General features: G+C 41.6%; 1 protein-coding gene across 6 annotated transcripts in view; it reads right to left on the bottom strand.

Moving 5' to 3' along the window:
- The window catches only part of grik4 (glutamate receptor, ionotropic, kainate 4), a 354,349-nt gene that overhangs the window by 37,627 nt on the left and 305,575 nt on the right, over positions 1-11,147 (bottom strand). For all 6 annotated transcript variants that reach the window (XR_006054048.1, XR_006054049.1, XR_006054050.1 and 3 more), the window contains one exon: positions 10,753-10,860. Coding sequence is in view for 3 of the 6 variants with exons in the window: in XM_005915839.3 (XP_005915901.1) it covers positions 10,753-10,860 (108 nt within the window). In the remaining 3 variants the exon portion in view is untranslated. The remainder of the gene's footprint in view (positions 1-10,752; positions 10,861-11,147) is intronic.

Here is an 11,147-nt window from a genome sequence, read left to right as displayed (position 1 = left end):
GAGAACAAAAATCCAGAAGCTGCCTTTATTGTGCTGGGTGACTTCAACAGAGCCAACATGAAGAAGGTTCTCCCCAAATACTATCAGCACATCTCCTTCCCCACAAGAGGTGATCAAACATTGGACCACTGTTACACTCCATTCAAAGAGTGCTACAAACCCCTCCCCCGCCCAGCTTTTGGTAAGGCAGACCATTGTTCTGCTGCTGCCTGCATACAGACAAAGACTGAAACAGGAAAAACCAGCTTCCAGGGTTCTTTACGACTGGGACAGTGAGGCTGAGGAGGTCCTGCAGGACTGCTTTGACACAACTGACTGGCAGATATTTGTGGATGCAGCTGATGGCAACATCGATGAACTCACAGACTCTGTCATTGGATATATTGGAAAGTGTATGGATGATACCATCACAAAAACCACTGTCCGCATATATCCAAATCAGAAATCCTGGGTAAATAAAGACGTTCGCGCCAAGCTAAAAGTGCGGACCTCTGCCTTTAACTCCGGGGATGCTGATGCATATAAAGCAGCCAGGTACGACCTCCGAAAGTCCATAAAAAAGGCCAGAAAGGACTACAGGGACAAAATGGAGTCCAGCTACCACAGCTTTGACACCAGGCGACTGTGGAATGGACTGCGCTGCATCACTGACTACAAGAAGGTCAACACAGGCAGTGTTCAGCCCACTGCATCTCTTGCAGACGAGCTTAACAACTTCTATGCTCGTTTTGACGCAGACAACAGAGAGCAGATCCTCTACCCTCAGGAGGACAGTGAGGCTGCAACTTTAACTCTGAAAACAGAAGCTGTGAGATGGACCTTTAAAAAGGTAAATCCTCACAAAGCTCCAGGACCGGACGGCATCCCAGGCCGGCTACTCAGAGTGTGTGCAGACGAGCTGGCAGAGGTGTTCACCAACATCTTCTTTTTTTTTTTTTTTTGCCTGTCCCGTTGGCTCGTTGCACATCAGAGATGTGTTGCAGACGAGCTGGCAGAGGTGTTCACCAACATCTTCAACCTCTCCCTGAGGCAGTCAGTGGTCCCCACGTCCCTCAAAGCATCCACCATCATTCCCGTTCCCAAAAAATCAGTGGTCTCCTGTCTGAATGACTACCGTCCTGTTGCACTGACATCCGTCATCATGAAGTGCCTGGAGCGGCTGGTCAAAGGTCACATCTGCTCCTCCCTCCCTGACACACTGGACCCTCTTCAGTTTGCCTATCGGACAAACAGAGCCACAGAGGATGCCATCGCCCTGGCAACGCACACCACCCTCACTCACCTGGAGAAAGGGAATACATATGCAAGGATGCTCTTCATCGACTACAGCTCGGCATTTAACACCATCATCCCCTCAAAACTTGCCACGAAGCTCGTCGACCTTGGGCTGGGAACACCATCTGCAGATGGATTCTAAACTTCCTCACAAACAGGCCCCAGGTGGTGAGAGTTGGTAAGCACACCTCCTCATCACTCATCCTAAACACAGGTACGCCACAGGGTTGTGTGCTTAGCCCCCTCCTATATTCCCTGTTCACACACGACTGTGTTGCTAAACAAGAGTCCAACATCATCATCAAGTTTGCGGATGACACAACCATCATAGGCCTCATCACAGACAATGATGAGACGGCCTATAGAGAGGAGGTGATGGCCTGTACGAGTGGTGCCTGGAAAATAACCTGACTCTCAACATCAGCAAAACTAGAGAGATGATAGTGGACTACCGGAAACGACCAGTCAGAGAACACCAGCCCATCCACATCAACGGTGTCAAGGTCGAAAGGGTCAGCAGCTTCAAGTTCCTTGGAGTCAACATCACTGAGGACTTCTCCTGGACCCTTCACACAGACACTGCTATCAGGAAAGCTCGCCAGCGGCTTTACTTCCTGAGGAGGCTGAGGAAGTTTAGCATGAATGCCAACATCACCTCAAATTTTTACAGGTGTGCAATTGAGAGCTTGCTGACGAGCTGCATCACAGTTTGGTACAGAAGCTGCTCTGCCAGCAGCCGTAAATCACTACAGAGGGTGTTGAAGGCAGTAGAGCACATCATTTAGTCATCTTTTCTCTTTTACCATGTCTCTCTAATATTTTGCTCCTTACTATTTTTCTATTTTTTTTTTTATTATTTTATTTTATTATATTTTCTCCTACTGTATCATGCTGCTGAGTGACTGCTGCTCGTCAAACACATTTCATTGCAATGTTGACCCTGTGCTAACTTGCATATGACAAATAAAACTGAAAACTGAAACTGAACTGTCAGAGGCCATAAGAAGATCATTTGTAACCTTCACTAAAGCTGTTTCTGTGCAGTGATGAGCTCTGAAACCTGACTGAAACTCTTCAAATAAACCATTCCTCTGCAGATGATCACTTATTTGTTTTCCAACTACACTTTCAAGAATCTTTGAGATAAAAGGAAGGTTAGAAACTGGTCTATAATTACAATTGAAGAAAAAGAGTCTAAATAAATATCAGTTGTATGGAAAGTAGCTGTACATAATGTTACATCTGTGAGATGGTTGCAAGTAATTTTTTCTCTTATGGCTAAAATATTAACAAGACAACCTATGTGGGAGTAGCGTTCAGGTAGCTGTTAGCTCATTAACATCTTTTAACTGTAAAACCAGTCTGGCCTTATGTAACATCAGTAAATCCTTTCATTTAAGTGTGCATGAGCGATAATATTAACTGCTGAAGCTTAATAGCAACTTGTAGTCACTTCACTCCTCCCTACAATTGCATAGCAAAGAAACAGTAACTTGAAAGGATGAATGTATTGGTTGCTGCTACAACACTTAATTAGGGAAAAACGAATTCACTTTCAAGCTTCTCGTTGATTTATGTGCCGTACCATATTTATTATATATGTCTTGTGTCATTAGAAAGCCCAGTCCCTTAGAGTAAGGCTAGAAAATATTGCCTTGTATCTCTCCATCCCACAGCGTTGACCTGGTTAAGTACACACTAATATAATCAGACCTGGAAACATCAATCACTCCAGTAAAAACCCCACAGCAATCAATAACACAGCAGGCTGTCTGACTGTTATCTAGCCAACACGTTTCTCTGCTTTTATGCCTCTGCTTTTTCTTCATTACTTTTCCTTGGTTTCAATTTATCCTTCTTTCTCTGAGCTTCCAGTTTTTCTATAAAAATGTCCGGTCGAAGCCGTACAACAATCAGTGCTCAGCTGCAGAAATAGAAACGCAACTGCTCTTAAAAAGTCTGACTTGTCCAAAAAAACCCAGAACCCAAACAGACACTGAAAAAAGCGAAAAGACCATTTCCAATAAAAAGTTGTCAATAAAAAAGTCGAGAACAAAATAATATATATATATATATATAAACGATATAAAAGCATGAAAGGCCTATACAAAATTACTAAAGGAAATTCTATGTGCCATCTTTTGCACACCACAGCAAAACAGCCGTATAAAGCTATGAGTTTGAAGCTATAAAGAAATGCAGACTTTTAAAGCAGCCTCTTATTCCCAAGCCATGAGGAGTCTGGTTGCAGACTGATAATGTCAGTGGAGGAAACACACTTTTACATATGCACAAGCAAGTGCGCACACACAGGCTGCCAGGTGCACTGGTGGGTGTTGTTCACATTCAGCTTCAGACACCACAGTGGAGTTTCCACTTTCTAAAACCTCAGGGTGTTCAAGATGTCTTCAGACAGCCCCTCCTCGCTTTCCTCTGCTGTTTTCTTATCCTTCTAAAACTTGCTCTCCTGAGCACAGCAAACTGGCAGCTGAGATATAATTCTCTCACCGCGGCTGTGAAGTCCGTTTTGAAGAAGAGCCGCCGACGCCCTGACAATATTCGTTAAAAATACTGGGTCATTAGAAAAGAGGCCAGGTCACGTTAATTTTTCATAAAGCCACTGCGACAAAACCGTTTTGCTCTTTACAACAAATACAAATACGCCCAAGTTGGAAAAAGAAAGAAGGAGTACACATAAACTCTGAGAAATGGGGTCAGATCTCGTGTCTCTGTCTGCAAATTCATGTGCACATGCCTCAGTGCCTCTGAGCCTGTGTGCCAGTAAATCTGCCTCCGTGTCTGCTTTTATCAGCCGGCACTATGTGCACTATGTTGAATTTTTACCAATACGTATGTGAGTGGATATGAAAGCACTCAGTGACACAAGGGTACTCTGAAAGAAAACTGAAAAGGATGGCCGAGGGTGCTGCAGCTGAAAAAGTCAGAAAATGACTCTTCCAAAGAGGAACGTGTGGCAGGCATTAAGGACAAAAAAAGGGGACTGAGCTGGGATGTAAATATTGAGAAGTTAGGATTTTCAAAAGATTCGATTTTAAAATGAGGAATAAGACGGATTTACTGAACTCTGTGAGCACATTAGGAGCATTTTGACTAATTAAATAAATAATTCATTAACACCAAAGGGCATTTAATTATTTCCTAGTGGTATAACAACCACCTGTATGAAACAAACCAAGGGGAAAAACAAGAATATAATCCGAAAATCTTTTGTATAAATGAGCGCCAGAAGCAGTTAGTGTTAGATATTTATGCAGCTTTACAAAAAAATGAAAACCAGATGTTGAAACAATGTTTCAGGTCATTGCTCCTGATTTGCAGCACTGTTTATCTTGCACCTTGCGTACTTGTGTTTGTGTGGTTGGAGTACAGGGTGAATAAAAATGTTCAGTATGTGTGATTTCTATCACTTGAGACAAACCTTCAAAGACAAACAAGCATAAGTTAAGCTGCTGTGTGAGTCCAGTTCATTGATGCTCGCGTCTTCTCTTTACGATCACACCGGATTCGAGCATTAGCTCCTGGTTTGAATCAGGTGCTCAATGCTTCTTGAGAAGTTTCTTCAAAAACTTTAACGTATACCCACCCATCGGTCTGGCACTGAGACACTTCACAACCTGCGGTGTAGCTCTAGAAACACAGCAGCTACACGATCACAATGGATGTCAAGCGGGAACACTAAGAATTGATGCTATAGAACAGAAAAGAGATTCATCTTTTTATTTTTTGGTTTGTTTGTGTTTTGCTGGATGATGCTCTACTGTACTTCAGGACAGAGAGGAAATGCAATACCACACATAATATAAAACAATTTTATCTCCAGGTAACAAAGAATTGGTTTTTTCTATTGCATCACCGCGACGGTGTAAAGACATTTTCACTAAGACCTCAACAGTGCCTGTAACAAACTCAATCAATAATTGCAAACACATGGCTTGTGGCCCTGCAGTAAAGTGATAATCAATTCTGCGACTGTAGTTTTTATTTTTATTTTTTCTGGAGCTGTTTGTGAAATTAAAGTGGGGAAGGTGACAGCTATATGTAATGAGACTGCTCTGTAAGGCCCAGGTGGACACGTCAAAAGTTGCATTAAAAAATAAGCTGAAAACGAACGGAGGAGAGCATCCTTAAAGCGTCTGCACAAGTGCACACAAACGCACACATTCTCCCAGGCCGGCGGTACAGGTAAGGAATTCTTATAGAGGCTTTCAGCTGTGGCTCGTCTGCCGCCCACAAGCGAGATAACAGCGACACAGCAATCACACCATGATGAATGAGCTGTGATAGGCACTGAAAATTGCTCCTTGGTGGCTTCCGAAGTTTGGTCCAGGGACTTTATATATCCAAAGTGAAATCAAAGCTTTGCGCTCAGCCAATTCTTTCTTTCACAGCCTCTTTCTGTTGTGAAAACATTGTCTCATTTGTACTCCAACTCAACCTCAACACGCACACATCTCTACAGTCCCCTGATGCCGTTCCCTCCTGTGCAAAATGAACCGTTCCGTTTGAATCCCTATCAGTCTCAATGAGACCACTGAGTTGTTCTTTGGCGAAATATGGCAATATGTCCTTCCCCTATTCCCAAGGATTGCAGCTGATAAGCCAGTTACAACAACACAGTGGGCCAATTGTTTCTGCTTACAGGGCTACTCTGTGCCTTATCATCTGATTCATCAGCGAGGAGGAGGAGGAGGAGGAGGAGGAGGAGTTGAGCGAGTCATGTCTGTGTTCTGTGTTGTATTCAATGAGTGAGTGAATGACGTGCTTCTGACTAACAATCTGAATCTTTGTATTGTGTTTTTTTGGATTCTTTTTATTTCCTCTTGTGTGTTTCTATTAATTTTACCTCCTGTCATCGGCTTTCTCCTCTTCTTTGTTTGCCCCGTCCTTTTTAGTTTCACCTCTGTCTTCTGTTCCAGTTAGTTGTAATGAGAATTTATAGTTCCTCAGTCTAGTTTATCCACTTGATCAGCTCAAAGTGTCTCAGTGCTCTAGCACGTTTATTCCCATCACTTTTTGTTCTGGCCGAGTTTCCCTGGACTGATGCTGTATTCAGTTTGCCTCAGAAATTGGTTATCAGTGCTGGACGTGACGTCACTCCTGAGTTGAGTGCATTCCAGTAGTCCAGTAGGAAAAGGTTTTGCTCATTAGGCACAGCACTAGCAGTACAGTGCAATACTTTCTTTCGCACTTAAAGACACAGCTGTAGCAGGTTCATGGAGAAATACACAACATTAGCGATACAGATAGCAAGTTTTAGAGTTTTACTAATGTTTTGTGAGCTAATGCTATCTTGGACTGTGAAGTCAGGGTTACTGGGAATGCTCTGACTTTCCCAGTTGAAAGTCATGAGTCAGGCACAGGAGGCACAGGCATGGAGGCACATGATTGAAAGAGTGAAAGCAGAACCTTTATTAAATATAACCACGCTGAAACTCACTAAGGGCTAATGGGGACCTAAACACACCTGAACTAAATCAGAGTAACGAAGCAAGAGAAGGAAGCTTAACACAATGAAGGAGAGACGGAGAACTACCAGAAAAAAGATGGGACATAACCAAACATCCAACACAGAGATGGAAACTTGACAACAAGACACAGAATAACTGAAGCAAACTAAAGCCATGAAGTAAAGCTAGGCAGCGACATTAATTGACCTACAAATGCAAGATTAGCACAAGCAAAACAGCGCAACCTGCAAAAGTAATAAAACAAAAGCTCAGGAATAATACATGATGTTGTATTATTTATATTACATAACCGTTTGTTGGCTCCTTAGCAAGGTACAGCACTAGCAGCTGGTTGGACACATTCATGTTACTGCCACATTAGAGGACACTGTGGAATATCTGTGGATATCACACATTTGATGTGACAGTCTGTCCATTTTGGTGAGGCCAATTTGCAGAAAACACACTAAAGTAGGTATTTTGTCATTTTCACAGGTTAGAGTAGTTGTTTTTTAATTAAAGGATCACACAATATTATTCAAAAAAGGACGTTTATTAAAAAAAGCTGAACATAGGAGCTCTGATTTGAATCAGCTGAGCAAACTAAAGGCACAGTTAGTTAGTTAGGTAGTTGGGACTGGTTACCTTACTGGTCCTACGGATCCAGGTGCACATTTGTTCTGACCGACTTCAGTGGCTGAGTAAGCTATGGTTGCTAGATCAAGACTAGCAACCTTAAAATGGACATCCCAGAAACGTTCCTTACCTGGATAATCGAACAAAATCTTGCACAAATAGACAGTTTGTCTTTTAACAGATACAGGAAAGTTTGAAACTTTTTTTGAATAATTGATAGAATTACTGATCTAGCTGAATTTTTGAAAAACTCACCATTTTTATTGAAGCCAGATTGATAAACAACCCCATACTATGTGACAACATTGTGACAACATTGTGACAAAGTGTCAGAGTGTCGCTGATGGTTAATTACATTTTATTACAATTGCCTGGAAAAATGAAGGGGATACCAATTTTGAGCGACCACCTTAAACTTCGATTTATTGAAGGAAAAGTTACCGAAAGATTTTTCAGTGATCACCAATTCATGCAGGAGTACAAAGTCTGACTACCAACCAGTCTGCTGTGCAGTGCAATGCTATTTCTTTTTCTTATTTCCTTTGCACTTAAAAACACAGCTGTAGCACGTTCATGGTTAGAGCCTGATCTTTGCGTATGGCTTACCTGGCGAGTCTCAAATAGAAAACAGTAGGTGTACAGTTCATATGCAGTACATATCATTTACATATGCATTTTACAGTTTTACTTATGTTTATGTGAACTGCTGAACTCAGGTAAAGTTCGTGTTTTTGGCCTGCTCCAGCTTCCTGAGTTGGAAGTCACGTGTTTTGTGAAAAATGTGGATCTAAAATGCAGATCTGAGGCTCAGAATTTAAAGAACAAAAAGGGAACCTTTGTTAAGGTGAAGCAGGTAGTCCAGCAGGCAGCAGAAAACCAAATCCAAACAGGGGATTGTTGAAGGAAGACTCATAGACAATGCAACACCAACAAAGAACTAAGGCAAAGTGATGCTTTAAAAACACACAGAGATGAGATGCAAACTAAGAATTGACATACACAGCAAAAACTCCAGTGTTAATTTAACACTGGAGTTTTTGCTGTGTAGAATAAATAATAAATAATACTAGAAAGTCCACAAATGAAAAATGACCATGACAAGTGTGACTTGAAGGGGTGTTCCAGTCCAAAGTCCTGACTGAAAACTCAAAAATGACAGCAAACTTCAGATAAACGCTTGGCGGACCCAAACCCTGGGAGAGGTGATGAGCAGTAGTAGTCAAACGAACGCACCATAACTCTTTAGTCCATTAAAACTGTTGCATTTAGGTCCTACTTCTTGGAACATTGTGACGGTTTCAACTTGGACTTATTTTTCACTTCTGGAGTTCCCCAACATGCATTAATATCAAAGCTGCTGGAAAATACAACACAGGGGTGCTTATAGAGAACCTTACATTATTCTCAAAAGGTTTGGAAAAGACTTAAATATCCTCTCAAGTAATTAAAGTAGGTATATAATTACTGAAGGTTAATTTAGCACTGTTCAAAATGTGCAATAGCAACTGAGCTTCTGTACTGTAAAATAAATGTCATAGTTCAGGCGTTCTGCACACTGTATGACATGAATGACACGGGGAAAGGTTTTGCTGGTTTTGCCTGCAGCTTTTCAGTTCACCATTCCTCTTTTGAAATATCTACTGCGAAACCTGCGACATCCATTTTTATGCATGACTCACTGCTAATCATGTTGATATACTCATATGTAATAACCACGGGTTGATAAAGTCAGAGGGATTTGAAGATTATAAGACTCAGCATGTTTGAAGTTGAGTGCTTTTCAGATTGCTGAAGCATCCTCCCTCATACCTGCAGAGGCCGTATATGTTAACCGTATGAAGGCGACAGCCTGACTTATGCCGCCCACTTCCTCGAGTCTCCAAGTGGCAAAAAGTGCATCAGTTAAACTTCTGTCTCTAGGTCTTTTTGACAAACCTTTTTCCCCACACAGCTAATCTTTTATTTATTTACCGTGCAACTAAGCGCATCTTAAATGCTTTTATGGAGAGACTTATGTTAGATTTGTATTGTTGGATTGTCATTTATGCTTAAAAATATATATTTATATATGCTTAGAAGTATATAATCATTTGTAACTTACTGCAAATATTTACCAATATCCTCATTTACAGATCATTGCAACGAGACGACAAAAATGCAGAGGGGACAGAACTTTTGGAGAGAGATAGTGAGGGTAGTCGGGCCATGATTGCAGGCATTTTCCGCACCTTCAAGCGTGCCCGTGCAGACAAGCTATAAACTCTTTTCGCCTTAAGATATGGCTGGACAAAATGTCACATGTCAAAGCTCATTCTCTAGTTTATTAAATCTGTTTTCTGTTTGCTAGGTCTGTCATTCCATAGAGACGATTCCAGTGTGCCCTGCAGTAACCCAAGCTTTTCCCCTGCTTTCCCAGCATCCACCTTCTCACGTGCTCCTAATGCCATCTTTAGCCCTGCAGTATTTATATTAATGCAGTTACATTTAATCGCTTCTATTTAACTGTTTTTTTTTTTCTTGGACTTTGCTGTTGCTCAACAGCTGCCTGCAAAGATTCTAGTAAGGTGAATTGTACTTACATGTTTCTCAGCTGGGTGTTTCAGCACTAGATGTTTTACTGAGCTATAACAGCGTGAGACAGTTTGCCTAAAGCATGTTTTAGCTCTACTAATACAAGACTTGTCTAATTTGTCTGCCAAAAAAACTTGTGAGTTTCACAGAATTTTTGTGATTAGTCATTTTGAAATGTGTTTGGCCATTTGTGAAATAACGACAATCAGAGCAAGAGCACTGAGAGAAACTAGTTTCCTTGCTTTTTTTGTTTTTATATAATTTACTTGTGTTTAATCAATTAATTGATTAAATAAGTGAGTAATGAACCAGACACTTGATTTACTCAAGCACTGATTAAAAATAGTCCACATCAAGTGTATAATGAATGTTTTCATTGCAGGAAATATGTGTTTTTCTTTCTGAACTGTTTAAGGATTCTGATGAGTGATGATTGAACAAAGCAGAAAAAGGAAGTTGCTCGAAACTGGCACCGCACCCCCCTCAAAACAAGTAGTTAGAGTAGTGAAAACTAGTGCTCACAGGGTCTATATTTACAACAAAGGCTGAGGATGGCTGACATGGTAAATTATTAGCTCCTGCTGATACACTCGGTACTCAGGGCAAAACAATTGAGCAGCATCAGATCCTCTGATCCCAAAAGGACTGAGTGTGGAAGTGAAAACACAAAATGGCTTTTTGATATGGTAATTGTCTGTCAACTAGAGAATGTCAGCCACATGTAGATCAGTCTGAGCTGAGCTAATAAAATGGCACAGAATACTGATGCGTGTGTGTGTGTCAGTGCGCATACAGTCCTTACCAGTATTGTTGTGATGATAAGAGTCGTGTTGAAGAGGGTGTCCGTCACATTGATAGATGGAAGCTTTCTCTCCATGGACAGTCCATCTTCAGAGTGCCACAGGCCAATCTGCAAAGTGAGCGTGCACGCGCGCGCACACACACACACACACACACACACACACACACACACACACACACACACACACATGCAAACAGATCACCTACTAAGACCATCAGTTGGAAAGGGCAACAGAAACAATCTATGCCTAATTCTCCCACTCTGTGTCTTGTCTTTAAAGGAGACTCAGTGTGACCTTCATAAAAGATTTGGGCCAGACAAAAAGCATTAGACGGATCGCCACAGCCTGAGACTGTGTGACGGCAAAAGTTAGTGAGACGACCGGGAGAGAAGCA

Source organism: Haplochromis burtoni, unplaced genomic scaffold (assembly GCF_018398535.1).
Source record: "Haplochromis burtoni strain Fernald_Lab_line unplaced genomic scaffold, NCSU_Asbu1 Contig_15, whole genome shotgun sequence".
NCBI classification, from domain to species: Eukaryota; Metazoa; Chordata; class Actinopteri; order Cichliformes; family Cichlidae; genus Haplochromis; species Haplochromis burtoni.
This window is presented reverse-complemented; position numbering and strand designations above follow the sequence as displayed.